We start from the raw sequence: 16,170 nt of genomic DNA, 5'->3' as shown, positions 1-16,170 counted from the left end.
TTTCCTCTCTGCCCTCTGTGGTCTCTCATCTTCAGCAGTGGTCCAGACTTGTCCACATGGCAGGGATCCCAAGCCTCAGCTCAGAACTGCACAGCATCACTTCTACCTCCTTCTCGTGGCTACAGCGGGTCACGAGGTTGGACCAGGTTCAAGCGATGAGGACTCTACTTGGAGGAGGAACCACAAAGATTGCAGAGGGGATTGGATGTGGAGAGGGAGAACATGGTGACCCTTTTTGCAACAGTCTCCAGCCATTTGCCAGATGAGATAATTTACTTTAAAAGAAACACAGCCTCACTAAATCACCTAGCCTTTAGATGACGGAGCCAGGATTTGGATCAAAATTCTCAGACTCCAGAGCTCAAGCTCTTCGTCACTGTATTGAGTTACCTCTGAATTTTCCAGCATTAGTCTTTATTTCCACACATCTTCTTTATGGTCCTAGTGAAAGATTTTTGTTTGTTTGTTGAAGTACAGTTGATTTTCAATGCTATGTTAATTACTGCTGTATAGCAAAGTGATTTTGATATAGGTGTGTGTGTGTGTGTATTCTTTTAAAAATGTTTTCTTTTCCGCTATGGTTTGTCACACGACACTGAGAATACTTCCCTGTATTATACAGTAAGACCTTGTTGTTTGTAAAAGTTTTCTAAGAGCAATCATAAATCTCCAGGGCACAAATATCTTGGCATCTTTTGGACTACTTTTTCCACAAATGATCCTTGGACCAAGAGCTGGAGGCTTCATAAAAAAATGCATATTCTTGTTCCCCCTAGAGACTTTGTGATCATCTCCATGGGGAAGTCTAGGAAATACATTTTTAATAAACTCTTTTCCTACTGCTGCTACATCGCTTCAGTTGTGTCCAACTCATAGTCCACCAGGCTCCTCTGTCCTTTGGATTCTCTTTCAAGAATACTGGAGTGGATTGCATGCCTTCCTCCAGGGGATCTTCTCAACTCAGGGATCGAACCCACATTTCTTATGTCTCCAGTGCCTGCATTGGCAGGCAGGTTCTTTACCACTAGTGCCACCTGGGAAGCCTGAAGCTCCTCTCCTATGCACACTAAATTTTGAAAACTGTTTCTTTAGGAGTATTATTTAACATATTTTACTGTTCCTCAGTGGAAATCCCACTAATGGCCTGCAAGGTACAGAGCTGGCCTCCCTTAAAAATGGATTTTGCCCTGTTGTCAAGCAATAGTGAGAATTAACTCGCCCAGCCTTCCTATGAAACAATGTTTATATAATGCTTTCTAATAGTTATGATACCATCTAAGATGGAATAAAGTTTGCCACCGCACAGGCTTGGCTTATGAACTGCCCTAATGAGGAGGGAGGGTGGCCTGGGCTGCACCTTCCAAGCCCAGCACCGGCCCCCATGCACATGCCGCCAGGAGCAGAGAGCAGCACTTGGTTCATGTGCAGTGACTGCAGGGCGCGCTCAGCTTCTACATATCAGCCTGAGGAAATCCTTTCTCTTCTCGTAAAGGGAAGCAGAGAATGTGGTTCCTTAACCAAGTCATTTAAGCAATGTACAGTCCATAAGAGAGCCTATTTCCAAACTTGAAGGTTAGCTGCAGGATGCAGAAGAAATAGTGGTGTGTCAAGGAGGATCTGCCATTTCTAAAAGAAAGCCAAAGAAATAAGTGTGAATCCCAATCTATACACTATTGATCAATTCAGTCGCTCAGTCGTGTCTGACTCTGCGACCCCATGGACTGCAGCACACCAGGCTTCCCTGTCAATCACCAACTCCCAGAGCTTACTCAAACTCAGGTCCATCCAGTCGGTGATGCCATCCAACCATCTCATCCTCCGTCCTCCCCTTCTCCTCCTGCCTTCAAACTTTCCCAGCATCAGGGTCTTTTCCAATGAGTCAGTTCTTCACATCAGGTGGCCAAAGTATTGGAGTTTCAACTTCAGCATCAGTCCTTCCAATGAACACCCAGGACTGACCTCCTTTAGGATGGACTGGTTGAATCTCCTTGCAGTCCAAGGGACTCTCAAGAGTCTTCTCCAGCACCACAGTTCAAAAGCATCAATTCTTTGGCGCTCAGCTTTCTTTATAGTCCAACTCTCATATCCATACCTGACCACTGGAAAAACCACAGCCTTGACTAGACAGACCTTTGTTGGCAAAGTAATGTCTCTGCTTTTTAATATGCTGTCTAGGTTGGTCATAGCTTTTCTTCCAAGGAGCAAGCATCTTTTAATTCATGGCTACTGTCACCATCTGCAGTAATTTGGGAGTCCAAAAAAAGGCTCTTTAGTTCTTCTTGATACACTATTGATATTAAATATAAAGTAGATAGCTAATGAGACCTACTGAATGGCTCAGGGCACTCTGCTCAGTGCTCTGTAATGAAGGAAATCCAAAAGTGAAGGGATGTATGTAAATGTGTAGCTGAGTCACTTTGCTCTACAGCAGAAACTACACAACATTGTAAAGCAACTCTACTCCAGTTTAAAAAAAAAGAGAGAGATGATATCTGCTGTTGGAATCATGGGATGAGAAGGCAGCAGTAATGGCCATCCTAGCCCTGAATATAGTGGAGATGCTAGCATGCCTAGTTTGGAGGAAATGGCGATGGTCAGATGTTTTTGACCCTCTCATTGCAGTTGGCAGTGAAATGCTACTTGTCTCTCACTTTCTGTAACAACCTCTTCACTTTGAAATGGAAACTAAGGAAATGGTTTTTCAAGTGTCCATTAGATGAGACACAGAAAGAGCAGAACGAAGGAGCCGTGATCCCAAACAAACCCAGGGCTCATCTGGGCCCAGAGCTAGAGTTGCTTTTGCTAAGATACAGGGATGATTTTCAATTGTCAGATGTGGTCCAGCCTGAGAGCAAAACATTTAAACCCAAAGTTAAATAAATATTCCCAATAATACATTGGAAGAGGAATTCCAAATCAATGGAAGTAAAAGAAGTAAATGAAGGAAGTCGGTCCTGAGTGGAAAACAGGGAGCCCTCATTCCTGTCCAGAGGGCAAGTCAGACTCAGTTCCCACCTCTGGTGTCTTGAGAGTCTGTAAGCCACCTTCATTCTCTAAAGGAGAATCGTAGAATCAGGTCATATGTGAACCTCCTCTTCTTTAAATATTGACACTAAGACAGACTTTTTCTGAAATACCATGTAGGCTGAAAAATAAAATGGGATGCATCTCCTGGACCACCAGTTTGCAATATCACCACTAAATGAGTCAAATAAAATGCCTGAGAAACCAACTAAAATTTGACATTTCAGTAAAGCTGCTAATGGAAAATATAGTCTGTTAGGCAAGCAGTTTTTCTGATAACACACCAAGGCTGCTGTTAAACTCATCAAAGGTAATTCATGATAAGAAGTCAGTAACAGACCTACGGCTCTGTCATGTAGTAGAAATGAGCAGAAACACAGCAACCACCCGCAGAGACAGCCTGCTGGTCATCTCAGAGGTGTGTGCGGAGCAAGCACTGTTTACTCAGATGCCTCAGCATCACTTGTGGGGTGAGAATTTAAGCCTAGAGTCACAGCAGGCAAAAGAATGAATTGCAGCAGACGTTTTTCACAAAAGAAGCTGAATTTAACCTACATGTCCATCGGCCAATGAATGGACAAGGAAGTTGTGGTACATATACACAGTGGAATATTACTCGGCTATAAAAAAAAGAATGCATTTGAGTCAGTTATAATGACGTGGATGAAACTGGAGCCTATTATACAGAGTGAAGTAAGCCAGAAAGAGAAGCACCTAATACAGTATATTAATGCATTTATATATATATGGAATTTAGGAAGACAGTAATGATGACTCTATATGCAAGACAGCAAAAGAGACACAGATATAAAGAACAAACTTTTGGGCTCTGTGGGAGAGGGAGAGGGTGGGATGATGTGAGAGAATAACATTGAAACATGTACATTACCATATGTGAAATAGATCACCAGTGCCTGCATTGGTAAATCAATGCACTCAAAGCCAGTGCACTGGGAAAACCCAGAGGGATGAGATGGGGAGGGAGGTGGGAGGGGGATTCAGGAAGGGGACACATGTGCACCCGTGGCTGATTCATGTCGAAGCATGGCAAAAACCACCACAATATTGTATAGTAATTAGCCTCCAATTAAAATAAGTAAATTAACTTTTAAAAAAGAGAAGCTGAAACTACTCTTAACTTTGATAGAAACATATACAAATTCTACTAAAAAGCTGCACATTTATTTCCCCAAAATGTCCTGATTAAGACTGACTTTTTTTTTTAATTTTTCATTTATTTTTATTAGTTGGAGGCTAATTACTTTACAATATTGTAGTGGGTTTTGTCATACATTGACATGAATCAGCCATGGATTTACATGTATTCCCCATCCCGATCCCCCCTTCCACCTCCCTCTCCACCCGATTCCTCTGGGTCTTCCCATTGCACCAGCCCCGAGCACTTGTCTCATGCATCCAAACTGGGCTGGTGATCCGTTACACCCTAGATAATATACATGTTTCGATGTTGTTCTCTTGAAACATCCCACCCTCGCCTTCTCCCACAGAGTCCAAAAGTCTGTTTCTGTACATTTGTGTCTCTTTTTCTGTTTTGCGTATAGGGTTATCATTACCATCTTTCTAAATTCCATATATATGTGTTAGTATACTGTATTGGTCTTTATCTTTCTGGCTTACTTCAGTCTGTATAATGGGCTCCAGTTTCATCCATCTCATTAGAACTGATTCAAATGAATTCTTTTTAATGGCTGAGTACTTTTAAGTCAGTGTATTTTAATTTTGGTACTCTTGACCTGAATGAATGAAAAACTCTCTTCCATAGGGTCTCATAACTCAGTTAAACACCAAAAACATAAAATCAATGATAGGTGGTGTTTATCGTTACTGTTGTTTGTTGTTTTTAGCTAAATAAGCCTAGAGATAATTTCCTGGCTCCTCTATTTTGTACAACAGGAAGCTGAGGCTTGCCCCCCATCCTTTGGTGATCAGTAATTAAGACCTTGTTCCTTTGTGAAAGAAGTGATGTCTGGGAACCAGATTACCCCAAAACTTCAATCTTTCCTGGCTACTACACAGGGATAGTTTTGAGCACAGAGAGATAACTTTTCAAGGCCAGTTTTTTGTCATGTGTAGTCATTGTAATCATTTTAATTCAATATGCTTATAATTTTTAAAATTATTTCTATATACATTAGGTAACTTGCAGCTCATAACCCTGAATTACACTGGGCAAACAGATCTTGTTCAGTTTTCTAATAAAGAAATTGAGACCTGGAAAGATTTATATATGTTGCCCAAGGCCTCTGGGGTAATTATGGACTGAGTTGGGACTGGAATCCGAGTCCTCTTGCTGCTCTCCCATGCCATTAATTTTTTTTATTCATGCAGCAAATATTTATTGTATCTACTTGTACCCAGCATTGGGCTCTGTGCTGGCAAGAAAAGGAGACTTGTAGAGTATGTCTTATATACGTGACTCCATCATGAATGCCTCTATGTGCACACACCCGCATTCCTGTATCTAATGGGGGAATTAGGGCTCACCACACTGCTTCCTTAAGCAGTGGTCTATGCCAGCTTATTTCCAACCCTCAGAGCCTCTTTTTTTTCTTGTACTACACTAGAATATATAAAGAAGCAATCTTTTCCTCCCTCCTTTCAGTGATATTTGTAAGAGACACAGGAACGTAGCACTTCTCAGTTCAGTTGCTCAGTCGTGTCCGACTCTTTGCAACCCTGTGAACTGCAGCACGCCAGGCCTCCCTGTCCGTCACCAACTCCTGGAGCCTACTCAAACGCAGGTCCATCGAGTCAGTGATGCCATCCAGCCATCTCATCCTCTGTCATCCCCTTCTCCTGCCTTCAATCTTCCTCAGCATCAGGGTCTTTTCCAGTGAGTCAGTTCTTTACATCAGGTGGCCAAAGTATTGGAGTTTCAGCTTCAGCATCAGTCCTTCCAATGAACACCCAGGACTGATCTCCTTTAGGATGGACTGGTTGGATCTCCTTGCAGTCCAAGGGACTCTCAAGAGTCTTCTCCAACACCACAGTTCAAAAGCATCAATTCTTCGGTGCTCAGCTTTCTTTATAGTCCAACTCTCACATCCATACATGACCACTGGAAAAACCATAGCATTGACTAAATGGACCTTTGTTGGCAAAGTAATGTCTCTGCTTTTTAATAGGCTGTCTAGGTTGGTCATAGCTTTTCTTCCAAGGAGCAAGCGTCTTTTACTTTCATGGCTGCAGTCACCATCTGCAGTGATTTTGTAGCCCAAGAAAGTAAAATCTGTCACTGTTTCTATTGTTTTTCCATTTATTTGCCGTGAAGTTATGGGGCCAGATGCCATGATGTTAGTTTTCTGAATGTTGAGCTTTCAGCCAGCTTTTTCACTCTCCTCTTTCACTTTCATCAAGAGGCTTTTTAGTTCCTCTTCACTTTCTGCCATAAGGATGGTATAATCTGCATATCTGAGATTATTGATATTTCTCCCAGCAATCTTGATTCCAGCTTGTGCTTCATCCAGCCCGGTGTTTCTCATGATGTACTCTGCATATAAGCTAAATAAGAAGGGTGATAATATACAGCCTTGATGTCCTCCTTTCCCAATTTGGAACCAGTTTGTTCCATGTCTGGTAGCACCTCTAGGATGTTTTATTCTAGACTTACATGCATGTGTGCTCAGTCACTTCATTCATGTCCAAGTCTTTGTGATCCCATGAACTGTAGCTCGCCAGGCTCCTCTGTCCATGGGATTTTCCAAGCAAGAATATAGGAGTGGGTTGCCTTCCCTCCTCCAGGGGATCTTCCCAACCCAGGGATCAAACTTGTGTCTGCCTGCATCTCTTGCATTGCCGGCAGATTCTTTACCCACTGAGCCACCTAGGAAGCCCCTAGACTTACAGAGCCCATTATTTAGTTGTCCAGGAAAATTAATACATGTGCAGACAGGCATGATGTTTATTAAATCTTTTAAGGAAGGCTAGTATTTTTTAGTGTTTTCCCCCCATAACAGTGCAGAAGTAGCTAAATCCACTTAAATAAGGATACATCAACATGTCAATCTATTCTTGGGGTAGTGTGTTAAACTTGAAGGAAAGGTTTATTGATTTAATTTCATTGGCTGTTCTCTCAGGTCACTCTGCATGTTTTCATGAGGATCAAATAATATAAGTAGATTTGTATGTCACCATATTTTGAATCAGACAGGAAGGCCTAGTGTGCTGCAGTCCATGAGGTCACAAAAAATCAGACACAACTTGGCAACTGAACAGCAACATATTTTGAATAAGGCTTAATAAGCATTTGAAATATGATTTATATTATATTTACTTTTAATCCTAACAACCCACTAAAGTAGGTATCACTATCCCAATTATAAAGATGGACAGACTGAGATTAAGTGGCTTGTCCCAAGACCTGAGACTGTTCACATCCTTAATCCAATGCAGAAGACCTGACTGAAATGTGTTTATAACACTCAAGAGCATATATTGGGTTGGCCAAAGAACCCAGATGAACTTTTTGGCCAGCCCAGTACTAGGACTAGATTGGTACTAGGACTAGATTTATCAGCTCTTCCAACCACAAATTAAGCAAGACATTGTTACATGTAATTCTCTGACCCCAAATCCAGAGCAAAGTAACATCATCTAGGGCCACCCCATTGTCCCTGTTTCTAGAGCCTATTCCAAGAACCCATCACCACCTTCCTCTACACCGTCTCCCAAAGGCATTTATCAACCTGGCAGGAAGGTTAGGACTGGCTGCGCCAATGCCTTTCTGAAGAATTGATGTACATGTGAACTGTAGATCAACTCCTGTGTTAACTCACTAGCAACACTGGGAAATTAAGGAAATCTTGGTAAGGTTCAAAATCCCTTCCCCATTTATATTTTATGAAATCTTTAAAGATATTCATGAATTAGGTTCAAGGTGATTTTCTTAGAAAGAGAATCAATTTTTAAAAATTAAGTCACTAACTTTTGTTGCACACCTAATTTTTTTAACTAGTTTATTTATTTTAATTGGAGGCTAATTACTTTACAATGTTGTGGTGGTTTTTGCCATGCATCAACATGAATTAGCCACAAGTGCACATGTGTCCCCATCCTAACCGCCCCCTCCCCACCCCATCCCTCTGGGTTGTCTCAGAGCACCAGCTTTGAGTGCCCTGCTTCATGAATTGAACTTGCACTGGTCATCTGTTTTACGTATGATAATATACATGTTTCAGTGCTGTTTCTCAAATCCCACCCTCACCTTCTCCCACAAAGTCCAAAAGTCTGTCCTTTACATCTGTGTCTCTTTTGCTGTCTTGCATATAGGATCATCACTACCACCTTTCTAAATTTCATATATATGCGTTAGTATACTGCATTGGTGTTTCTCTTTCTGACTTCACTCTGTATAATGGCTTCATCCACCTCATTAGAACTGACTCAAATGTGTTCTTTTTTATAGCTGAGTAATGTCCCATGGTGTATCTGTACCACAACTTCCTTATGCATTCGCCTGCTGATGGGCATCTAGATTGCTTCCATGTCCTAGCTATTGTAAATAGTGCTGTGATGAACATTGGGGTACATGTGTCTCTTTCAGATCTGATTTCCTCAGTGTGAATGCCCAGCAGTGGGATTGCTGGGCCATATGGCAGTTCTATTTCCAGTTTTTTAAGGAATCTCCACACTGTTCTCCATAGTGACTGTACTAGTTTGCATTCCCACCAGCAGTGTAAGAGGGTTCCCTTTTCTCCACACCCTCTCCAGCATTTATCGTTTGTAGACTTAGATGGCGGCCATTCTGACCAGCGTGAGATGGTACCTCATTGTGGCTTTGATTTGAATTTCTCTAATAATGAGTGATGTTGAGCATCTTTTCACGTGTTTGTTAGCCATTTGTATGTCTTCTTTGGACACACTTTAAAAAGTAAGCAAAAGCAAACATGGCCATGACGGTGGCTGTATAAGCTAAATATGGTCTACCCATTCCAGACTTTAATATCATCTCATTTCTCTAAGTTTCTCAAGAGTAATACTGGGATATTACATTAAGCATCATCTTGGAGTGAATATTACTGATAGTAATATTTTCCTCTGTGTTTAGGGGCTGAGCAGCTAAAGAATCTGATTTCATTAAGTCCCTGGATATGGCCAAATTATCAGGAAAAAGTAATGTTCATAGAGAAATACTTATTTTCAAAGTCTTTCAGCCCATTTCAGTGATTAGAGGAAGCAGATGGAGAAATATTTTAAATATCTGTAAAGCTGAAGACCAAGGCTCCTGAACATTCTGTCTTCCTTGTGAGTGCATCTTGACAAGGAAGCTGGCAAAAATATTAATTGTTAGGGATCCAAAATGAGCTGACAGTGAAACCACAATGGTAGTTCTCATTGTGTAATGACGGTGTTCACGAACTTCTAAAATGTCCCTGGTGTGTAGAAGCCATGCGACGCGATGAGTAGTTATATTCAGCATGTGGAAGAGAAGAAATGTGGTGGCCGAGTTTGCATTCTGGGCACTAGGCTGAGGAAGGGGCCGTGAACCAGTCAGATGACTCAGACAGCAGAGCAAAGGTGGACGGTGAGGGACTTCCCTGGTGGTGCAGAGGTCCAGACTGTTTGCTTTCAGTGCAGCGACGCGTGGCTTCCATTCCGCGTCAGGGCACTAAGATCCCACATGGTGCTGACAAAAAAGAAAAAGAAAAGAAGATGGATGGGTGGAGTTCTACAGAGCCATCTGTGCAGAGGAAAGAACTTTGGGGTGATTGGTGCTGTCCGGCAGCGGGCAGGGATGCCTTTGGAGGGAGGCATGTTCATCGGACTGAGGCTGGAGAACCCCTTGTTGGCGAGGCCTTACGGGGATACAAGAAACTCTTGGGTTGGGTGGGAGATTGGAAGTCTTTGTGGCTCCCAGACTCAGTTACTTCTTGATTTGCAAGCCGAGACTCCACAGGCACTGGTGAAAGTTATGCCAGCCCAGTGTGGGCTGGAGTTTGCCAGCCTTGCTGCAAGTCTAACTCGCAACCACAAATTCTTTGCAGGAACACAGTACCATGCAGAAACTGCATTGCACGCAAGTTGACAAGATTGTGGCCCAGTACGACAAGGAGAAGCTGACGCATGAGAAAGTCCTGGAGAAGGCGATGAAGAAGAGAGGGTAAGCGCTGCTGGCTTCCTTCTGCAGGATTTCTGCCTTTTCATGTTCTGTCTCTTCCCACAGTTTAGCTGCCTGTTTAGGCCAAGGAGGAACTTAGTCTTAGCTGTGTTTTCATCATTAAAAATGATTTCAGGAAATAAGAGATCTACTAAGCTAAAGGGAGTGACTGAAGTGAAAAGAGGAGCTTTGTTCAAGTTCTACAGATGTTGGTTATGGAAATAATAACTGTGTCTTTCATGAGTTTTCCATGCAAGTACCTTTAAGGTGAATGGGGAGAGAAGGAAAGACAAAGTTGGGAAAACTCCAGAAATCATTTTGCACCACCAGGTAATAAATAATAAGGTTGATGTACTCAAGGGGGAAAAATTCCAGTTTTGATGTTTAATGTTTCAGGAATTTTTTGCTTATTCCAACAGCTGAAACTGTTGAATAAAACCTGTCATTGCATTTACTTTGAAAGAGTTTATCTAGAATTCAGCTAGGGAGATGTCTCTGTGATGTTGCAAGCTAACTGAATAACAGAGCAGGGAAAACACACGCAGTGCCAGCCGTGAAGTGATCAGGTGGATGTTTAAAATGTGTCTCTCAGAGGCACTCTTCATTAATAATACGATGAAGCATTCTGACTTAGGCTATAATAAATCAGAGCATACATGCTGAAGACAGACGCTCAGGGCCCGTTCTGGTTTCAGCAATGATATGGATATTCCAAAAGGAAAAAATAATCACTGAAATAACCAGTAATGCCTGCTGGGCAATTGCCTGGTATATATTTCCTACTCACAATAGAGTAAGAAGCAAAAATTACCCCGTAGCGCCAAGAAATGCTATTTTTCTCCCTTGCTGGCATGTGTCAAAGACAAAAATCTGGCTTTACAACCAAAGTAGAAGAATTGAAAATTCACTTCAAGGCTGAGGTCCTGTTTTTCAGTTCTCTTCCTAAATAGTACATTATTGAATAAATGAAAAATAGCTTGAAGAACAGCAGGAACCAAAATGGAAACTGACAACAAATCCTTTACAATGAAATAATTGTGAGGTCTGAAATGGCTCTTTGTGTAGTGGTTGAATTGAGTAATCACGATACAGATGTTTTGTAAGGTGTGAATCTATTACTAGAAGAACCGAGGTTGCCCAGTGAGCCATGGCATCCCAGGTGTGATGAACTAATTGTCTTCACTGGAAGGCTTTGGAGCAAAGGCCTCTGGGAACGGGAAGATATCTCATGCTTGGCATGCATTTGCGGTTTTCCATTTTCAGGGGAAGCAATTGTCTTGAAATGAAGAAAGAAACAGAAATTAAAATTCAGACGCTGACATCAGATCACAAATCTAAGGTAAGAAAATGCCTATTTTTACAGCAACAACTTGGTAATTTTTTTTTGAAGCTGCACCCAGTTTTAATCAGAAATAACAGTAGCCTGGGACTGGTCTGGGCCCACTGGGTTAGAGAAGAGGCATTTCATGGAACACCTTTCCTTCATTGTAGACATATACTCACAGTGTCTATGTTGTCTGCCTAAGAGGCATCAGGAAAACAATACATGGATTAAAAGGAAATATTGTGTAGAATATAGAATTACTTCCCTATAGATGTGGCATTGAACATATGACAGAAAACCACCCATCCAGAGGGTTCAATAACTCTTATTTCAATATTTATTTTATAGTCAGTAGTTTAATTTTCCATTCTAACTTTGCTGAGGAAGTTTGGAATGGGGAAAATTCCAGAGCTAAGATTCTAGGAGATGAGACTAATTACTCATATTCCCCCCACAAAACACAAGAAAATAGGAGTTTAGGGGACATTAAGTGTGATTACAGACACCTTGAAGAATCGAGCACCATGTTGCAGTCAAGAACATAAACAATTCTTATGATAAAAGTTATAGAAGAAAAAGAACTGTTAAAGACGAAGTTTCCAACTATAGCTTTCGGTCAGACCAGCCAGTCTCCTACGTCTCCATGAAGCTCCATCATCCAGCGAGTGATGCTGCCCCACACCCGGGCCAGGCAGGCGGTCCAAACTGAAGTTCTCCGTGGTTCTGTGTATTTGTCTATTCTGCCATGCAGTCTAAAGAGGTGTAAAGAGTCTAAAGCTGTATATTTTTGAGAGCTGTTCCCTGCTCTCTTTTTTCCTCCTCTTAACTAGAATGTTTGAGAATTAATGACTATGCAACACTCCATGATTTTTAAACGCTTTATGTAAATATGAAAATAGAAACCTCGGTTACTATATCAAGTTGCTTTTGCTAAATGAAACACCATGCCAGAATTTAGTGGCTTAAGACAACTACCGTGTATTAACTGACAGTTCAGTGGGTTAGAATTCAGACTATACACCACTGGACAGCTCTACTGATTCCGGCTGGACTTGGGTGTCGGCAGTCGGCTGGGACTGATGGCCTCTCTGAGGTCTCTGGTAGGAAGCTGGCTGCTGGTGGTTTTTAACTCTATGACCTCTCACTCTCCAGCAGGCTAGCACAGACTTCTCAGAGTTCCAAGAATAGAGAAGGGATAAGCACTTTCACAGCTTCTGTTTGCATCACATTTGCTACAGTCTTACAGGCTAAAGCAAGCCACAGGTCAGCCAGACTCAAGGAGCTGGAGAAATAGACTCTAGCGCTTGATGAGCCGTAAACGCACACTGCGACAAGCACAGATACTCTCTGCAGGGGAAGACTGTCTACCCCAGCGTTTGCTAAGATGACACAATAAGTCTTGACCCAGGAATAAGAGAACATACAGCTCTCTTTTCAGAACTGTGACGTTGTGGAAGTTAAGCTGGAAAAGCATGAGGTGATGAAGAGAATTCTCATCGAATTGGTAAAGGAGCCCAAGGACCAGACAAACCAGCGTGTGGGCAACTTAGGCAGTGAAATGGGTCATGGTTAAATACCTAGAGCCAAAATGATTGCCCTGTTTTAAAAAGTGATGACTTCCTAGTTCCTGTTGGTTAGTACATATTTTTACAGGTTCTGTGAGTGTCTACTGATTGACCAAGTAAAGCAATGAGGGGGATCTGAAATGCATGGTTAATATTGTGTTTTAGTTCCTACCTGCTTGTGAGAATTCCAGGTGGCACCACCCCCTTTTCCCCACGCAGGTCAAGGAGATTGTAGCACAGCACACAAAGGAGTGGTCAGACATGATCAACACCCACAGTGCGGAGGAGCAGGAGATCCGGGACCTGCACCTCAGCCAGCAGTGCGAGCTGCTCAGAAAGCTCCTGATCAGCGCCCACGAGCAGCAGACCCAGCAGCTGAAACTGTCCCATGACAGGTGGGCAGCTTAGCTCCAGAGGAAGCTCCCAGGCTTTAAAACGTGTGTGTGTGTGTGTGTGTGTGCATGCAGAAGTGTCAAGTAGTAAGGAAAATCAACTTCACATATAACACTGAGCTTTGTTGTATACTCTGTCATGGAGTTGATGTGGCAAGAGGAACTATAAGAAATGGCCTCGACCATCAGAATGCTTCCAAGTGGTGGCAAGATATCATACTCCTACAACAAATTAAGTCACATTACAAGTAGCATACCATACAGACTAAAAATTATCACAGACTCTGCTGCCTCTGAGTGGTTCTGGAGGCTTCACAAGATGATAGGGCCAGATTTGGCTTTTAAGAAATGATCTCTGGAACCTCTTAGGAAGAAAAGATGCAGAAGGAGATAAAGACCAAGCAGTTGAACTCCTAGAATGGTTGGTTCTGATGACTCAGAGATACCTTTCTTTCCACTGTCAGGGTGTCTATAAATTTTAGAAAGGCAGGTCTGATCAAGAAATAGCAAAAAGTATCTGTTTATTTTCGCGTCTCCCCATTTCAGCACATTGAGTATCATGTTTAAGACACTGCAGATGGTGAGCTGGACTTTTTCCCCAGGCAGAAGAGTGTTTATGTCAGTGATGTCTTTTTATCACAGCTTGGTTGCAGCTTGTGCTTCTGTAGGGCCAATTGTGTGCCACAGTGGCGGTCTGTTGATACACACCAGAAAGTATAAAACAGAAGCATTTTACAAACAAATAAAAAACAAACAAACAAACTTTAAACTTCTGAAGTGAGTTATGTAGGCACATTCCCAGATCCCAAACCTCATTATGGAGTGACACACAGCCGTGAGAACGTGAAGTGTTTTTGCTGTAGCTTCTCACTCTCTCATGAGCCAACTAAATGAGGTATGCATGTCATGCTGAGTTTCTTGTGGGCTCAAGTACCATACCATATCCATTTTAAAGTATTCTGTTTATTTGTATAGGATTAAAAGTGCCTTTTTCCCCTTAGAAATGCTCTTGATTTAGTACACAGAAATGTCGGTTCATCATCTTCCCTTTGACCATTTCTACAATATCAGATTTTAGATGTCCACCTTTATTCAAAGATACTTTGAAGAATAAGGTACTCTCTTCTAATCTTTTATTGTAGTTGAATAAAGGAGAAAAAATTATCCCAAACAGTACCCATTGTCCAAAAGAAAAAAAAATAAATGAATTCTTGCATGACTTAGGAAGTCATTTGAAGGAACCATAACCTTATTACTAATTTACCTTAAAAAATAGATCCATGGTAGGGGTGTTTTTCAAAGTAATAGCAGCGCTGAAGCTTTTTGTTAAGTATCATGTGGTCGTTTCTTTGCTACCATCATAGCTGTTGTTCTTGGTTAAAAAATTATTGCCTTCCTAACATTTGGCAGCATTATTTGGTTACTGATAAGTGCTGTTGAATGAATGAATGAAGAGATGGTCAATTTAATAACAAGTTATAAAAAATTCTGAGAGCCAATTTCTTGGTCCAGGAGTTTCTGTGCATACTCCAGCTTCTGTGGCCCTAAGTCCTCTGACTGGAGACCTCTCTATTTCAGTTTTGTCCATCCTTTTCCACAAAGTACAAACACCACTTAACCTGCCCATTTCCAGGCAGTGCTCCAAGGAGATCACCATAGGTTCCAGAGAAGATTCTTTGTTAATACTTTCACTTTCAGTCTAAGTGGTGTGCATTTGTACTCATCAATAGTCCAAAGAGATGAGTTTTTGTGGTACACATACCCATTCACACACAGTGATCAGTCACCTATAAGCATCCTCCCCCCATTTCCTGTGTTTATTTGAAATCGTTTGTCCCCTTCATTCCCCTGGGCTGTCAGAAGGCAAGACAGTCATTTGTGAGTGTTAGAACATGCTTTCTCTTCCAAGCAATCTGATCCCCCCGAAAAGCACGGGACAAAGCTGGAAAATCCTTGTATTTTACTGACTGTGAGTGTGAGTGGTTGTCCCTGTGGATGCTTTGATTATTCTCCTGCTGTCCTCACTATTCCCATTCATCTTCTTGCATACAGGCTTGTAAACGCAATTGCCTGAGATAGTTGCACATAACTTGGGATTTGTAGTTTTTGTTTATCCAGAATGCATCTGGCCTGTTGATGACTTAGCGACAGTGTCCTACTCCGGGCAGCCGTGTAGGCTCATCATGTGTTTGGGGTTGCGTTAGACACACATCGTGTCTCTTCTTCACAGCCCACCACTGACACTTCACAGCGAGTGCCCCGCTGCCCCCAGGAGGGGCATGCGTGTGGACTGGGGCTCCTGCCCGCCTCCTCACAATGCAAGACAATGTCATGATCTCGATAATGAGATAAAAAGTGAACCCAGTCCTGTTGTCACGTATGAAACCTGTTTTTTGTTTATATTTGTAATTAGAGTTAAAGATCCACAACACAAAATTTACTATGTCACCTGTTTGTAAGTGTCTAGTATAAGATGTATTCACACTGTCGTAACCATCGGTCACTACCGTCCAGCTCCAGCACTTGATCATCTTCCCCAACTGAAACTCTGCCTACTGAACACTCACTCTCCACTCCCTGGGTGTCTTTTTCTTCCTTGCAGTCTTACTGAGGAATAATGGATATACATCACTGTATGGTTTAAGCTCCACAGCATAGTGCTTTGGCATGCATATATCATGAAATGATTACAATAAGTTTTGTGACCTTCCATCATCTCATAGAGATACAAAATAAAAGAAAAAATAT

General features: G+C 41.9%; 1 protein-coding gene across 4 annotated transcripts in view; it reads left to right on the top strand.

The window, feature by feature from the left end:
• Positions 1-16,170, top strand: part of PLCB4 (phospholipase C beta 4) — a 191,994-nt gene that overhangs the window by 158,830 nt on the left and 16,994 nt on the right. For all 4 annotated transcript variants that reach the window (XM_043479654.1, XM_043479651.1, XM_043479653.1 and 1 more), the window contains 3 exons: positions 10,029-10,144; positions 11,405-11,480; positions 13,250-13,425. In XM_043479654.1, the coding sequence (XP_043335589.1) occupies positions 10,029-10,144; positions 11,405-11,480; positions 13,250-13,425 (368 nt within the window). The remainder of the gene's footprint in view (positions 1-10,028; positions 10,145-11,404; positions 11,481-13,249; positions 13,426-16,170) is intronic.

This window comes from Cervus canadensis, chromosome 10 (assembly GCF_019320065.1).
Source record: "Cervus canadensis isolate Bull #8, Minnesota chromosome 10, ASM1932006v1, whole genome shotgun sequence".
Lineage (NCBI taxonomy): Eukaryota > Metazoa > Chordata > Mammalia > Artiodactyla > Cervidae > Cervus > Cervus canadensis.
The sequence above is the reverse complement of the archived record's forward strand: the minus strand, read 5'-3'. Positions and strand labels throughout refer to the sequence as shown.